Raw genomic sequence first — 17568 nt, forward strand, 5'->3', positions numbered from 1 at the left:
GTAAACAAATTTCAGGCCTTAGAACTGGATTCCTTCACCTTTAAGTTAAAAAGAAGCTGAAATTTGCTTAAAAGGGTCTGTGGAACCCTGGTGTGATCCCAGAAATAAGCAGCAATAGTGATGAGTCATAAAAGCAGAAAACATTGAATATTTGAATGGAGGGTCAAAGCAGGTAAATTATCTCTTTGGAAACTTAATCTGTGTAAATGCAAGCGCTATCCATACTGGAAATTGGCAGGTATCATGCTGACATTCCAAGGAAGGGTGACCTGAGCAAATATATAGGGAAATTAGTTATATACCATACTCATTTTTACTATTTGGAGGTGAGTGACATGTTATTAATATGCTCTTTAGAATGCTATCTTCTTTGTTTTCCTGAACTTATATAATAAAGGTTTTTATAGATGTACTTAGGGATTAAGTCCTCCCTTAAGGCCTCAAGACTCTTAACGAGGAATCCTCCTGCTGTAGGAATTTTGAAGATAGGGATAGAATTCTGTTTTGTGCTACAAGCATCATTAATTAGGACCCCAGATAAACTTGAGATTTGTGATAACCTGTAAGATCTGTTTGAAGGCATGATTTTCAAATGGCAGCTTTTGCATCTATTTATGAAGAAAGTTTTTTAGCACTACAAACAGTTAAATATATTATTAATATTAATATTAATAAGGCAACTACAAATCTTTGAAAATATCTTCTTAATAAAGCAGGTCTTCTAAGAGCACGTTTATGTCAGTACTGTAATCTAAAAATAAAGTTTAGGGGCACCTGGGTGGCTCAGTCGTTAAGCGTCTGCCTTCGGCTCAGGTCATGATCCCAGGGTCCTGGGATCGAGCCCCACATCGGGCTCCCTGCTCGGTGGGAAGCCTGCTTCTCCCTCTACCAGTCCCTCTGCTTGTGTTCCCTCTCTCGCTATGTCTCTCTCTGTCAAATAAATAAATAAAATCTTAAAATAAATAAATAAATAAATAAATAAATAAAATAAAAATAAAGTTTAGAATGACAATACACACTCCTTAGACTTATCGCTGTTTAAATCATGTAATATAAACTGATCTGATCTATAATTTAACTGAACATTTCTCACTCCCCTGAAAATCAGGTTTTGGCTTATATTCATCATATAGATTTTTATCTCAGCGTACCCCAAATAGTAATTGTAGCCAAGGGCATCAAGGCATCCTCTTTATATCCTGCCTTTTCCTGAGTAATTGAGCTCCAATACCGTGTGGGTTCTGTCCCATACCTCTATGTCCATTTCTGTTCTCCAAGCCTGGGACTGTGCTTTTAATGAAAGCCAGGGAATGCTTGGACCTCCTCTGGCCTATTGCTGCTGCAAACTGGGCAGTGCACCCTCAGTGTGAGTCAGTCTCACTTTGCAGTAAGTTTTTCTCTTGACCTTTTCTGCGTTTCACAGCCATTCAAATCGATCTTCTCCATCAGTTGCAGAGTAGTGAGGTGTTACTCTAAAATCTGAGATGTTGCTGCATCATCAGGTCGTTAAGTAAGTGCCGTGGTCTCCCTCCAAAGGAGATCTTTTCTGCTTGGACGTCTCTCAGGAACTCTGCAAAAGACAAAATGAACAGGAATTTGGACTTGAACTGATCAGCAAACAGCTTGGCAACTGTTGTAGGATGCCATCTGCAGATGTTAATTATCCAGTTTGGGTCCTCTAATAGCTCTTGACCTCCTCTTGGCTCTGTCAAATGCTTTTTTTCCCATCCTGATTCTTTATTATTCCTCTTGGGGTGAGACAAATCAGAAGTAGCATTGCTGATTCTTTTTTAAACGGTTAAATGTAGACAGATTACTAATGTGGAAACATTAGTCTTTCATTCCTCCTGTGAACATTTGGAGAACATGATCTTCTGCTCTATTTTGGCTTCAAGAACTCCTCTCCAGTTCTTCCTCCTTCCTCGACTGTGTAAATGAAATCAAGTTTTTGAAGAGTTGGTGATGAGAGTAAAAAGCAGGGGGAAGAACGGGCCTCTGCGACATGAACCCTGAAATCACGTTCTGTTGTGCAGAACTCGAGAGACTGCTTTTTCTGCCTCATCATCTCCTTTGTTTGTTATCCAAAGTAGTTGCTCTAAGCCTTTTATTTCTCTCATCAAGCTTCTTTCTCATTCCCTTATACTGCAAACATGGTCTTGCTCTCTACCAGAAACAGAACAATAGAACTGAACTCACTGAAGTTCCCTTTTCTCCAGCTGTAAACCAATATGCATATCCATCCTCATTTCCTTCCTGCTCCTCTTTCTAACACCAGTCCCCGCCTTCTCTTCCTGCAGGACTAGGTTCCATCAGTTAACCTTCGTCCTCTACTGTATGCTGAAGGTTTCTGCTCCTGGCTCCTTCCACTCTCCCATGCTCAGGCCTCTCTCATCCTGAGAATTAATTCCTTCTGGCAATGCTGTTCCTCTCTGGAGCACAAAATGTTCCAGAAGACTCATCTGTAGTCGCCAGCTCTATGTGCTCAACTCTTTGCAAGTCCATTTCTCCCCTCCCCCCACCCCCCCCATCCCATCCCTTCTCTGAAACTGTTCTTGCATAGGGCTCCATTGACTTCCCACTGTCAGCTCCAGCGGTCACATTTCTATTTTTGTCTACCTTTCTGAAGCAATAGTCATTCTTACTCCCTCCCTCACAGGAAAGTTCTAATGAATTTTAACTTTGATGCTCAGGGTTCAGGTATATTCTTTTGATACTATGAGATTTCTTCTTGTTTTGGTATATAATTTCAGATTAAAAGAGACTTTATATGTCACTCTAAGCAGCCAAATCTCTAGTTTGTGTAGAGGTAGTTACTGTTTTTATGGCCTGAACTGTCATGTTTGTCTGGTGACTCAGAACCACTTATGTTTCCACTCCCCTCCCCTTTTTTTAAACAAAAGTAAAACAATTTATTAAAACGAGTTTTTTTAAAATCTTGTATTTGTGCAAAAATCCTTTTTTTTTTTTTTTTTTTAAAGATTTTATTTGTTTATTTGACAGAGCGAGAGACAGTGAGAGAGGGAACACAAGCAGGGGGAGTGGGAGAGGGAGAAGCAGGCTTCCCGCTGAGCAGGGAGCCCGATGTGGGGCTCGATCCCAGGACCCTGGGATCATGACCCGAGCCGAAGGCAGACGCTTAACGACTGAGCCACCCAGGCGCCCCTTGTGCAAAAATCCTTTTACCCAGCTTGCTCACTTTTTCTTTCCCCAACTTACTTCTTGATGACATTGGATTTTAAACATCATCATTACAAAGATTTGTCTCTATGGATGTTGAAATAACTATACTAAGGTGTGAGGCAACTTCTAGGGCCTAAATGGGTCCTGACACAGAGGAAGTGCTCAATGTACATTTGTTGACTAAGTGAATTCCATAAGCAGCCCTGAGAGAGCATATGCAGTTCCAACCAGAGAGCTGGAAACATGACCCGTCTTATATTCCATTTGGTTGGCTTGAAAGGCTTAATTATGAGCAAAATGTTTAGGTCTGGATGCCACTGTAGTCCGTTCAAAACTTTGTAAAGCAGTTGTTCTTTTCACATATTTCCTAAAGGGAGAAAAACAGTACAAACAATTTAAAAGTCATGTTGAATTCACTTGTGTATCTACAACCAGGGAAAAACCCCACCAGTTTCATTTTTCTGAATTAAAAATTCACACGTTTAAATACTTCATACTGTCTGGCTCACACTCTCTGCAGTACTTCTGGAGATGGGCGCCTTTGCTCCTGGCTTACATGGAGCACTGATGGAGCGAACAAGCAGGCACCCTGTGTGCATCAGGTTCCAGAATCTTGTTCAGGAGAGCGCTGTGGTTTAGTAGGATTGTAGAAGCGTTTACTGAAGATCTGGCCGTGAATCTCAGAGACCACTGGAAACCTGCTCTTGGCCCCCCCCCCTCAGTCTTACCTCTCATTGCGGTTAAGGTCATCTGCATTTAAATTATCTGTGCTAATGGAACCAGTGGGCTCATTCTGTCTCTATTGGTGTCTGTATCTCATACTATATTTCTCAACTCTTCTTTATAGAGAGACCTGTCGGGGCACAAGAACATTGTCGGTTACATTGACTCCAGTATCAACAACGTGAGCAGTGGTGATGTATGGGAAGTGCTCATTCTGATGGACTTCTGCAGGGGTAAGTATATGACCCACACCTTGAGCTCCCGTTGCTCTGGCACTTTGATTGTCAAGGGCACGGGGCTCATTTCAATTAATGTGCATTGTGCCCTAATGTATGTTGTTCTATTTTTAAAGATGTGCAAAGGAAGATACAGAGCCTGCTGTCACCTCTTGGTTATTCTTACTACGGCAAACAATTTGAAGTAGTAGATAATACAAAACTCCCCTTTTGTTAGCTTTAGGAAGGTTTGGTGCTTGTATATGAATGAGAATGGATGAGGGTGAGAATGAATGTGTTATTTGTGATGCTTTAAAACAAGCGATGAAGGTACATAATAAAGACCCAACTCCAGATGGACCGAAGAAACGGTTCAGCCTCCTCACTCCCTCCCTCATGTGTTCTCTTCTCCACCCACACCTCCATCCTTATAGGGGAAAATAATCCTTTTCGTCTAATGGAAATGACCTTTCCTCTCCTTGCTTTCGAGCTGTAATTTCCAGTAAGGCTATATTCAAACGATGCTGCTGTGAACAGTGGAGTTAAGTAGTTGAAAGCTTGGAGTTTCAAGCAACATTTATCTTGGGAAATACAGACTGTAGCATGACTTGATTCAGAGCTGACTGCATTTCACACAACCAGTTTGGAGGTTTGACTTTTTTGGCCTAAGCAACTGCCACTTACAAGCTTGGGTCACTGCCTCACTGTTTGGTGCCCTGTTTTATAATCACCCTTACGTCCACTGACATTTTCCTTGCCTTTAAAGATACTGTCCATAAATTAAATATGTTGTTAATCCCCAAAATATGATGTTAACCAGTAATTTCAGCCTATTCTGTAACAACTCTTAAGCTGATTTTATAAGATACTACCAAATTTGAACTTGACAGTTTGTTTCTTCCTGTCCATTCCTTTTTGCACGGTAAAATGTTTCGAGACAAGGCAGTGGGAGCATCCGGGGATCTGGATAATTTTGTGTAAGTGAGGTCATCAGTCTTTTGGTCCTGGAGATGAAATATTGGTGTAGCATTTCTACATCCTCGGCAGCAAGTAGTGAGTGAAGCCAGAGAGACCGAGCCATTCCTAAAGTACAGACTATAAAGCTGTCTTCTTCCTGCTCCTGGGGTCTATTGTGCAGTCTGATTCTTACTAAAAGATGTGGCAGGTTGAACCTGTGGCCTTGTCTCATACAAACAGGGACAGTGTAACCAAGCGGCTATAGCAGGACCAGATTGTCAGTTCTACTGATCTAGAAGATGTCACAAAGGCAGCCCACATCTGGAGTACTTCATAAAGTAAACTGGTTTTGATGCATGAGAGAAGGACCTGGATTGTAAGAAGATGAATCTGGGTCTGGGAATCAAGACACTTGGGTTGCAGTCGTGGCTCAGCCAGTGACCCCTGTCCAGGTTGCTCCTCTGGACAGCCGTTCATTGTCTTGGGTAAGTAGTGAGTCTGAATGTTGCTAACCTCTCGCTTGTTCTGTGCCCCCTTGCAGGAGGCCAGGTGGTCAACCTGATGAACCAGCGCCTGCAAACAGGTTTTACGGAGAATGAAGTGCTTCAGATATTTTGTGATACCTGCGAAGCTGTTGCCCGCCTCCATCAGTGCAAAACTCCTATTATCCACCGTGACCTGAAGGTAAAGTCCGCACTGTTTCATTAAGTACATTCCTACAGAGCATTTCCTATGTGCCCCGGGAACGGGGGAGACGCTTTGGGGATGTAAGAGAACAGGCGTGGTGATCTGACATTTCTTACATTCTGCTTGGCGAGAGAAGACACAAAGAAAAAAAAGAAAGTACGGTACAGGTATTGCTTTTATTACTTAAGTAGCCTTTAGAAATTCGTTATAATCATCAAATGCCTGAATACGTGTTGTTTTTGCTTTTCCTGATGTAGTCCCAAATTTACTTTGTCAGGGGTATGGAAAATGATACACTAATTTAAATGGTTTGCAAACAGCGATGCTTGGTTTTTAACGTCTGCTTCATATTTTGCAAAATCCTGTAAGTGATTATTTTAAAAATTTGTTCTGTTAATCACTGTCTTCTTGTACTGGGCCTTTCCTATTATATAGTCACTTGACAATGTTCGTTGAATGGACTTGGCACCTGGTTAGGATTCACCAACATGTATGGCACACCAACTATATGCCACGTATCCTACTAGACACTTTACATACTGTCTCTTGGAGGAAGATGTTCTTCTTTACATTTATAGTTAGGGAAACTCAGGAGTAGAAAGGTTACATGACTGGACTAAGGTCATATAACCAGGAAGGAGCAGGACCCAAATGTGCTCTTCTGATTCTAAATTACAGTTTCTTTAAATAACTGTGTTTTGAGAAACCTGCTTCGAGGCTAGTAACTTGGATCCGCATCCCCTGGTGTGCCGATTAAATGTAGGCTACCGGATTCCACATTGAATCTGTCAAGCCGTAACTTTTGTGGCGGTGTCAGGGAAGCCCAGGAATCCATAGCTTAATCATCACCCCACGTGGGTTTTGTATATTCTAAAGTTTGAGGATCGTAGCAGCCTACTAGTATTTCTGTGTCGAGGTTTTTGTTTGTTTGTTTTAGCTTTTTAAAAAATGGAGATATAATTCATAACCATAAAATTCACCCTCTGAAAGTATACAATTCAGTGGCTTTCACCAAATTTACAAGGCTTTACAACCATCTCCACTGTCTAATTCCAAAGCATCTTATCTCCTGAAAGGAAACCCTGTATCCATCAGCAATCACTCTTCATTCCCACCTCACCCCAGCCCCAGGCAACCGCCAGTCTGCTTTCTGTTGCCTGGTCTGTGCATTTCATGTAAATGGCTCGTAGCGTAAGTGGCCTCTTGTGCCTGACTTCTTTCACCTAATAATGTATCAGGGCTCATGTGTGTTGCGGTATGTAGCAGTACCTCATTCCGTTTCATGGCATGATAGTCCTAGTGTGGAGAGACCACATTTTGTTTATCTAGTCATTAGTTGATGGACATTTGAATTGTTTCTACTTCGGATAGTATGAAAAGACTACTATGAACATCCGGGTACTAGTCTGAAGTGGGTATATGTTTTCAGTTCTCTTGTGTGTACATCTAGGGGTGGAATTGTTGGGTCATGTGGTAACTACAGTTAACCTTTGGAGGAACTGCCAAACTATTTTCCAGAGTGGCTGTACTATATTACGTCCCACCGACAATACATGAGGGTTTCAATTTCTCCGCATCCTCACCAACCCTTCTTGTCCTTTTTCATTTTAGCCATCCCAGTCGGTGTAAAGTGGTACATACATATTGGCATTTCTGTACTGAAGCCGTTCGCTGATGGGAAGATAGTACATACCTTCAAAAGCCTTAAATAGCTTCTCCAGTGTCCCTCTGTAGTCAGCCCTTTTTCTGAGTAGAAAAGGGAGAATATATTTCAGTAATTATTATGAGTCTAGCATAGTACAAGTACATAATTCTGTGGAGGTGGTACAGGTATAATATGGTTCCTACCCCCAAGATGTTTAAGTGTTGGTGAGAGGATATAAATGAAATGTTCAGACTTGCAACAGTGACAGGTGAAGTATGAAAGTTCTAGAACAAAGTGCTGAACAGCAGAGAATCGAGCTGCTTAATGTATGGTCAGATAGTGGGACCAGGTAATGGAGGTTGGAATCTTCTGGAGTAGTGGGACTTCACAGGCTGGTGGGATATGTATGGGTGGTCACAGACAGGATGAAGGGCATTTTAGATAGAGAGCAGAGCCCGAGGGCTTCCTAGAGAAGGGGACAAGGAGGCTTCAGAGCGTGCTTAAGTGCCTGAGGGGGCATGGAGGTAAGGGCAAGGGGAGGAGGCAGAGATGACCACTGAGCATCCTTGTAGAGAGTGCTATTCCCATGTTCTTAAACAAAATCTTCCTTTATTTTAACTAGATTAAATGAGGCCTCAGTGATGAGTCATTGTATACCTGTCGATGATACCTACCTAATTGGCATATTCCCAGCATATCAGTGCCCTGTGGTGCTCCCAGCGCTGCTGTGAGGAGCCTGAAGTCCGGAGCTCCAGGTCTAGCCCGGGGACAGGGAGGAGGACAGAGCTTGGGCTTGGGCAGTGGGAGCCCCAGACGCTTTCTTCACTGCACCGAACAGTCCCTGAGATATTTTAGCAGAGGAACATGGCCAGAGCGGAATCGGAGGAGAGGCCAGAGCAGGAGTGAGGAGAGGCTGCAGTGTTCTGTTCCCCAGCTTGCCCCCGAGCCCTGTACCCCTCCACCCTCCTCGGTGCTCCAGAGAGTCAGCACAGTGCTGGCAACACAGTGTTGGACTCTGTAGTTGTGTCTTTTTTTTTTTTTTTAAGATTTTATTTATTTATCTGACAAAGAGAGATAGTGAGAGAGGGAACACAAGCAGGGGGAGTGGGAGAGGGAGAAGCAGGCTTCCCGCGGAGCAGGGAGCCCGATGTGGGGCTCAATCCCAGGACCCTGGGATCATGACCTGAGCTGAAGGCAGACGTTTAACGACTGAGCCACCCAGGCACCACTGTAGTTGTGTCTTAATCCATAGTGGAGACCATCAGGCAAGCAGCCGGCTTGCCGGTAGTGGTTCAGGAGACTGTTGCCATTTCTCCTCTACCTTGGAAATAGTTGTATGTGAATAGGGGGCCCCTGGGAGGAGGCCTTGATTGTAATTGTTCCAGAAGAGTCCCGCCGCTGTCGATTTTAGTCAACTCCTGGTTGTTTTGATGGAAGCTTTCCTAAACTCCACATACCCTCCACTCTGTGCCATCTAGCTGCTTTCGTTAGCAAGTGAGCTTTTGTTGATTTCTGCTCATATGTGCGTGGCGGGCAGTCCCCTTTGCCTGCCACACTGCCAGCCTCCTGAGGCCCGACTGCAAAGTCCCTGTGTACCTCCCTGTTTGCCATCCCGTAGTCTCAGACACTCTGAGCTCCATGTCCAGCCACTACAGTGCCAGCAGTAGCCAGGGCCACGAAGTTCTTTATTCCCCTGTTGGCCAGACAGAGTGCTGGTGGCTGGTCTTTAGGTGCTTCTCTGAGCGGGACTTACATCTGGTGAGGTGGCACCACCGTGAATAAAAGTCGGTAGGACATGAAAGATGTGGCAGGCCAGGCCAGCTGTGGATCCCCTTGTGGAGCCAGTGCCGCCCTGCGTGGGGGTCCATTGTTCACATGCAGAACTGAGGGAAGCCCCCTCTTGCCCTGCCCACCACATGTGCCGTCTTTCTTTCAAATTCTGTGTAGGAAATAAGTTGAAAGCAGTCCCTGTCTTTAAGCAGCTTATGTTCTAAAAATAACCAGGACAGAAGTTCTGTTCTTCATTGGAGGTCTTTCCTCTAATACATTATTTTAACATTTTTATCACTTCTCTGTTTTGTTTTGTTTTCATTTTTATCTCTCTGAGGAAAGAAAGAGATCATTGCAGATCATGGGGTCATAGAGCTGGGAAGGTCACCTGAGCCAGCCGTCTCCTTTTACAGTGAGGAAACCTCTGCCCAGAAAGGCTGTGACCTGCACAGCTAATTCTGTGATCAAACCAGAGCAAAGGCCACAGGTTTTTACTCCCATTTTGGTTTTTGTTTGGTTGGTTTTGCTCTCTTACACTGTGCTGTTTGTTCAGGTACTTAAGAAAGGGGAAGAAAGGGTTAAGATTTAATAACTGCATTCAGATTGAAAAAGTCATGAATGTCTCCTCTTTTGTCAGAAAAGAGATTTTGATTTCACGAAGTACAATAGGATGAAGATTCTTGTCCCGTTTTTAGAATTGTAAGTTTGAAAACCTTCGTTTATCTTATCCTCAGAATTTCTAGTAGTAATAAATTCTGTGACTGAAATGCCCGAATGCCATCTCTGTTTGGAATAATGTCAAGATGAAGGGTCAGTAGGAGGTGGCTTTCCAGACCTTTTAGCTAAAGCTATGAGCGGAGTTTGGGAGTGACGACTTTAATAACCCTCTTAAGCCAGTAGGTTGGGAAGTAAGGTCAGCAGCATTAAACTCTCAAAGAGCTGGAAGACTGTAGGATTGTAAGCAGGGGTAACATCCTAAAGGACTTTGCCAAAAACAAAGTCACTCTGCAAATTTTCTGGAGCTTCCAGAAGATGGTGTATGAAGGTCCAGTTGGTTCTCTACCTTCCTAGTCTCACTTAATCCCTCTGGGCCCTACTCTAGCCCTGACCTTAGTCACCTTCCCCCTGGACGATTGCACCTGCTCTCGCTTTCCTCCTTCTCCTCTGTCACTGGCTAACCTTCCTCAAACACTCTTTTCATCTGCTGCTGAGTGGCTCCCAAGGGGACCTTCCCCAGTCTGCCATCTGTCAGCTGCTCTGGTCCTCTTTCCTGCTCCCTTCGCGGTCACCCGTCTGAGCTGCCCACGTTCCGTAGTAACTGCATAATGCCCATCAGTGCCGTGGGGAGGGGGTAGCCTCAGCGGTCAAGCAGCCCGAGCCCACATCCTGCCCTACCAGCCTTGTGACCTCAGGCACATTAGGTAACTGGACTCTTTTCTCATCTCTTAAGTGGGGGCAATAAGGCTTTGTAAGAATTTCATGAACTACTGTAGGTAAAAGTGCAGGGGGCAGCATCTGGCTCATAGTGAGTGCTGTTAGTTGCTGATACCTTTTTTTTTTTTAAAGGATTCATTTGGTTTTTTGTTTTGTTTTGTTTTGTTTTTTTGAGAGACAGAGAGCTTGAGCAGAGAGAGGGGCAGAGGGAGAGGGAGAAGCAGACTCCCGCTGAGCAGGGAGCCCGATGCGGGGCTCAGTCCCAGGACCCTGAGATCATGACCTGAGCCGAAGGCAGACACCCAGCCGACGGAGCCACCCAATCTGGTCTCCGCATTCATAAGGGCACTAGTCCAGAGTATGTCCAGCCCCTGTGTCTTCAGTGTCCTTTGCAGCACCAGCCCAGCACAGTGCTGTCCCAGCCGTGGTGGCCTACCTCTCTGTCTCAGATGCCTCAAGCCTGCTGCCATCTCAGTGCCCTCCTGCTGCCTGTCCTGTGAGAGCCACCTCCTCCCCCCGGTGGTCCACGCCTGCTCCCTCCATTTGGGTCTCTGCTCACCTCATCACAGTGACCTTTCCAACTGTGCTGTTTGCAATAGCGTCCCTTTTCACTTCACATGTGTTTAACTTGTTGGGTTTTTTCCCATAACATTTATCACCACCTGGCAATTACACCTACTTTCTTATTCTCTTCCACTGGACTCAGCTCCGTGAGCAGATGAACCTTGATTTGTTCACAGCCTTATCCCCAGAACCTCTTTGGCATATAGTAGGAGTTCGAATGTGGGTGTTTCTCTATTAAATGAGTGGTCATAACTTTTTAGGTTTATATAGGGAGATTTATAGTTTGCTTTCACATACATTCTCTTACTTGCTTCATAACAGCAGTGATAGAAATATTATTAGCTTTACTTTGCAGAAGAGAAACAAGACCGAAGAGCTTTAAAGGTTTCTCCGAGGTCAGACATGTGAATAGTCCCCGAGGTCCTGTGACCTCCAAGTCCAGTGTGGTTGTCGCATGCCAGGCCCCGTGTCAAGTGTGTTGTTGATGGTGGTGGCGGTGGTGACAAAGGGCAGTGGCCAGCTTGATCTTGGAGGTTTCCACAGGTGTCCCAAGTCACCGGGTCAGACTGAGAAGGTGCAGAGGGTGCGGCAGCTGCTGGGGTGGCCCCTGCCAAGCGAGTTCACCTTCACAACCTCGTGACTCTCCCAGCAAACTCACAGAGCTGCCCGAGCAGGACTTCTGGTTCTTACCTGCATGAGCATTTCTTTGATATTGATAAGGCTTTCCCCTACATTGATAGTTCTGGCTTTGTGTCCACTTTTGTACACACCCTTCATTTTTAACTATTTTTTTTTTCCTGCAAATACAGTTTTGTACAATGTTATCTTTATGGGAAGGAGGTAAGCTGAGATGGGGACCAGGCTGATAGAGTATCAACTCTGCTGAGTTCTGCCACTCTGGAACTGACCAGAAATACAAACCTAGTTTTTAAGGTGGGGGGGATAAAAACAAAACAGAAACCCTTATGTGCCTCATCATTATTCAGTCTTTGTCTACTTGGTTTGCCTCCTCCCCCCAACCCAGTGATTTTGGTCCCTGGAACTACCTTGTTTGTGTTTTGAAGTGAATTAACTTTTCAGTGTTTTAGATTATACATTCTAGCGTCGGAGGTATAGACACTAATTGGGGAAGGGGCTGTGCACATACAGTAGGTGACACATGGTTTCACATGAGGCCGGGGAGGACGGTTGCTGCTCACTGACACTGGATAAGGGATCGAGGGGTACGTGGCGTGTGAAATACCAGACTGGCTATTGCAGGACACGCACGGGCGTAGTGTAATTATAGACCAGAGGCTGACGGACTTTTCTGCAAAGGACCAGACAGTAAATATTTTAGGCGTGTCAGCCATATAGTCCCTGTCACAACGGCTTGGCTCTGCCATCGGCGCTCAAAAGCAGGAGCCGTAGACTAGAGGGTAAGTGACGAAAGGGCACGGCTTGCTTTGGTCTGAAGGTCTTACTTGGCCAGCCCCTCACGGACGGTAAGTTCTACAGATTTTATAAGGTGGCCGTGGAAGATTTTACTGAGGATTTATGACGCGAGCGAGGCCTCGTAGAATGGCTAAGATTTGACAAGTGGAGCAACTGAATAAAAGGACGAAGCAGGTGATGCAGGGAGTGCTTAAGAGACACTGAGCAAAGCAGCCTGGCTGGTAATTAGACACCTGGTTCCGCATCTACTAGATTCCTACTATGGGGCATTTCTGAACATAAAGGACTAAGGCAGCCCTGCCCTTAAGCTTGTATCCAGTACACTGGGCATACTCATCACACCACGGTTGGAGGATATTATGGCAGGGGACCTTGAGTAATGCTCTGCTTCTGATTTGCTTCCTGCCCCGGCAGAAAGGTAATTAATTACCTGTCTTTCTCTAGAGTTAAATTGCCTAGGTTTACTTCCCAGCTTCATCACTGTGAGCCTCACCCTCTGCATCTGTAAAACAGGGATATTATTATATTATTATGAGGGTAATCCATGTAAAGTGCTGAGGACAGTAATACTCATAATAGTAAAAGCTCAGTAAATAGTAGCTGATCTGTCTATAACCTCTAAATTAGATTGGAAATATTAGTATTGCTTTGTTGGAATTATTTTTGATTCCTCAAGTGAGTATATGTTCAGGATAGCTTGACTGTGTCACTTTGTGTAAATAGGTTAAACTGATGAGCTTTATAGAAAGCTGTAGATAGTAGAAATATTTGCTTGCCTCAGCCTTGTCTCCGGGGAATAAGAACATATCCACTTGAGTTGATAGCCATAGTTCATCCTGCCTATGTGCTTAAAAATCCCAAGGTCAGAATTCTAGATTAAAGTGATTATAGGTTAATAGTGCCCCAGGTGCAAAAGCGTATCCTCTCTGGAAGAAAAATAGATTTTAAACTCAGGCCTCAAAGGCTTCCCACAGGAAGAAGAATTCCAAGGAACATGAGTTAACAGCAACAATAACAAAACCCCTGATAACAACACCATGTGTGAGACTCAGTAGGAGTAAGAAACAATAAACGAAAGAATCAGTTTGCAGCAAAGGCTTTAGGTATTAGATTTAGCTGACACAGACTATACAATAAACATTTTTGTAATATATAATATAATTTTCAGAAGAACTAAAGCAAGTGTAGAAACAAGTATAGGAACAAGGGACTTTCACAACTGACCAGATTTTTTTTTTTTTTAGAACCAGTAGTAGTAGTAGGGCCCGGGCATTTGGTGGCTCCTATCTCGCTTCTGACAGATGGACACACACACAAACACAGTGTTAAGTGTGTTTCTGTTTTTTAACTTATTCCATTCAACAAACATTTTCTGTAGCAACCACTATATTAGGCCCTGGTAGAGAAGACTACAAATAGGATTAAGAGATGGTGTTTGTGTTGAAGGAGCTTGTAGTCTACTCTTGCCTTTGTTTTCCAAAGATGGTCAGTCTTTGGAAGGCTGACGACAAAAGACAATGGAGACTACAGGCTTACTGGCCTAACAAGATTTTCTGGCTGCCGTTTTACTGCCCATGTGTAGCCAGGTCTGTCCTCCAACACACCAGTCAGCTCAGTTCACCTATACCAACAGTTACTCACTACATCTTGAGTGCAGAAGTGCCCACCGTTTTGGAGTTATTCTTTCATTGGTGTAGTCCTTTGATACCAGAGATTTCTGTAGGTTCTGGTATTTGTAAGCCCTCTTCTACCTGTAACTGCTAACTCACTGTCCAAAGAATTCATCTATAAAAAGATAATACTTTAATAGGAAAACTGCACGTTTGCCCACAGGCCTTGTGGGAGGGAGTGACATTTGCCTCGGTGGGTCCTTGAGGAAGGCTTCAAAGAAGAGGTGCCATTTGAACTGGAGTTTGACAGATGAATGGGATATTGATAGTTGGGTAAGGAGTTGGGGGTCACAGAGAACATTCTAGACTGAAAGAAGAACATGAGAAAAGATACAGAGGCTTGAAAGTATTAGGACTGTTTCTGCAGAGGTGAGAAATGTAGCTGAAAATCTAGGAAAATGGGACTCTTGCTTCCCATTGTGGAATTCCTCTATTTGCCCCCTCTACTCTCATTTCACCCTGTTACTGTGCTTTGCTTTTTGTTCACTTGGGATGACCCCTGTTGGGGATACTTGCAGGGGAATAACTTTCCTGTGCATATTAATGGGATTATCAGCAATAAAATAGTTATATAACTATGAACGAAATTTTCGTATGCATTACTAAATAATATCTTGGCATGGGTGGTTGGGGAATGTTTTTCAGGTTGAAAATATCCTCTTGCATGACCGAGGCCACTACGTCCTGTGTGACTTTGGAAGCGCCACCAACAAATTTCAGAATCCACAAACTGAGGGAGTCAATGCAGTAGAAGATGAGATTAAGAAGTAAGCATTTCCTCCTTTCTTGGAGTTTTGTCCATGACCAGATCAGCAACCGTACTTTCAGCTTATGGATGAGAAGGTCAGGGTGGGAAGACCATGGTGCTAGTCATGGTGCCTCTTGTCACAGAACATCATGTTGGCAGTTGGGTTGTTTGATTTCAAGTGGAGAATGTGGAAGGGGTCCACAAGCATTGATCAGTAGAGTAAAATGAAGGAATCATATAGCATTTTATCAATGGTCCAGTGATCACTGTACATAGATATTTTGACTTACATCACATAGCCCTTAAAAAGCTGAATGGTGCACAGACTGTAGAGGGACTGTGATGTTTTTAAGTGTAATCACGGCATCTGTGACATTATCAGTCAGCTGGATGTGCTTTTCACCGAACCCTACATTGCTGTGTACTCCTTCTTGCTCATAAGGAGCTCACCAATCTAGTGGAATTAATGGTAAGTAGGGCTATGAAGTCTCTACAGATACTGACTCGCTGACTTCGATGAGAAAAAGCCTCTTTAGATTTCTGGCTCCAGTAAGAACCTGACCCATTTTTCCCCTCTTGTCCAGAGTGCTGGATTTTTCACAGGCAACAACACTCACTGATACTACTAATAAACCAGCAGTCTGGTATGCACACCTCTATCCTGATCCTCAGTCTCCTTTCCTGCATCACTCCTGGCTGCCAAGCTGGGGCAGAAAGACTTCTGGTCCACGGTGCTGGTGGACAGCTAAACCATGGTGCCCTCTGGGCTTTAGAGGCTCGAGCAGCATAGGTCACATGCTTGGTAACATCAAGACACTCACTTTGAAGCTGAGCTTATACTATCTTTCCTTGAGCCAGAGATAAGAGGAAAACTGTTGCTTCATCCCTCTTCCAGCAGCAGAGACCAGCCAGCCACCTCCCACCCCAGCCAGGGCCCACTTTCTGCCCTCCTCCAGTGTCTCAGCCAGTATTACATATCTGAGTTGAGCCACATTTAAGGGAATTACTGTTTTTAAGAACAAATCAGAAAATATAGTATAAATATACTATCAGACAACAAGGATTTGCAGAAGATTTTATCATTGGAGGACCCAAGAAAAGTTGCTTTTAGTGTTGATTGAAGTGCCTCAGTGACTGGGTCTCCACGTGCCCTCAGATGGAAGGACTGCTTCTAGAGGGCCGTGGGTGTGTACCAAAGACAGCTTTCCATTTTATCTGCACTAATATTTCATACTCTCTTCTGCGGATTGCTCCCAGGGAACTAGACTTTTTAAATTTAATATATATGTATTTAAAAAGTATTTCTGCTACCCCTGGTTTTTAATTATAGCTTTGACATATTTAACAAAAAACAAATCTCTTGATTGTAGATACACAACGCTGTCCTATCGAGCACCAGAAATGGTCAACCTGTACAGTGGCAAAATCATCACTACGAAGGCAGACATTTGGGTAGGTGTCAACTAAGCTGTCCGCACCTCAGATACCAGCAGTCTTGACCGTAAATTCCCAAGTTTAATGCAGAAAGTGCCACAGTGAGAGTGGCCACTGTACCATGTCACTGTCTACCTAACCCTCAGGGTTATTCTTCACTCCAGGTGACCAGCCACTGCCTCGTGAAGCATGTCGAAGGAAATGACTTTAGAGTTCTGTGAAAATTATTCAGGTGACCTGCCCATTATTTAGGTGGTTTTCATACATGCGTTACGAGTTCTTAAGAATAAAATAGCTGAAATGCTTGTTCCTTATTGGAGCACAATTTGGTAATGATGGTAGAAATAATGTATGTCAGCAGCTAAATAGTGGTGTTGAGTTCTAAATTCAAGTTTCTAATAGGTTAATAGTACAGAGTTTTTATATCTGCTCATAAATGTGGATGATGCCAGTATCTCTCAGACCCATTGGCAGTTATGGTAAATAAACCACTCGTAGCAATCTGCTTTATTTTTTTAGGCTCTTGGATGTTTGTTGTATAAATTATGCTACTTCACCTTGCCATTTGGAGAGAGTCAGGTGGCAATTTGTGATGGAAACTTCACAATTCCTGATAACTCTCGATATTCCCAAGACATGCACTGCCTAATTAGTAAGTATTTCAAGTTTCTAGTTTCATATTTTTATCTCTAATCTCCAGGAATGAATTGGGGGACAGAGGGACTGGATCACAGGAGTGATGGGTTGGATGCAAAGATAAGTCAACTGGTAATGGTTGGTCACTCAAAGATGAATAACGGTGTCTAGTTAGAGTTGTAGGCCTTTTTTGCTAGAAATCTAAGCTCTTTTGCACTTGAGCAGAAATCCTAACTGTGCTTTGAACAGTACAGTACTGCTCTGTTCTGTTGCAAGCAGTATGAAAGAGTCCAGCTGACTCCTATCAAGTGATAAAAAATTCATCTTTGCAAAACTGGAAGCAACTCAAATTGAAATGATTGCCATGCGTTGGCTGGAGTGAATACATAATTAAGACTGTATAACTCTGTGGAACAAGGTTTTTTCTCTCTTTAGGTTAATCACTGGATTTTGATAACAAGCATTTAAACT

At 43.7% G+C, this 17568-nt stretch overlaps 1 protein-coding gene across 11 annotated transcripts in view; it reads left to right on the forward strand.

Annotated features, from left to right (window-relative positions):
• AAK1 (AP2 associated kinase 1) overlaps window positions 1-17568 on the forward strand; it is a 168947-nt gene that overhangs the window by 92085 nt on the left and 59294 nt on the right. For all 11 annotated transcript variants that reach the window (XM_078056447.1, XM_078056445.1, XM_078056448.1 and 8 more), the window contains exons 4-8: window positions 4028-4136; window positions 5617-5759; window positions 14925-15046; window positions 16398-16479; window positions 16981-17113. In XM_078056447.1, the coding sequence (XP_077912573.1) occupies window positions 4028-4136; window positions 5617-5759; window positions 14925-15046; window positions 16398-16479; window positions 16981-17113 (589 nt within the window). The remainder of the gene's footprint in view (window positions 1-4027; window positions 4137-5616; window positions 5760-14924; window positions 15047-16397; window positions 16480-16980; window positions 17114-17568) is intronic.

Source organism: Halichoerus grypus, chromosome 10 (genome assembly GCF_964656455.1).
Source record: "Halichoerus grypus chromosome 10, mHalGry1.hap1.1, whole genome shotgun sequence".
Taxonomy (NCBI): domain Eukaryota; kingdom Metazoa; phylum Chordata; class Mammalia; order Carnivora; family Phocidae; genus Halichoerus; species Halichoerus grypus.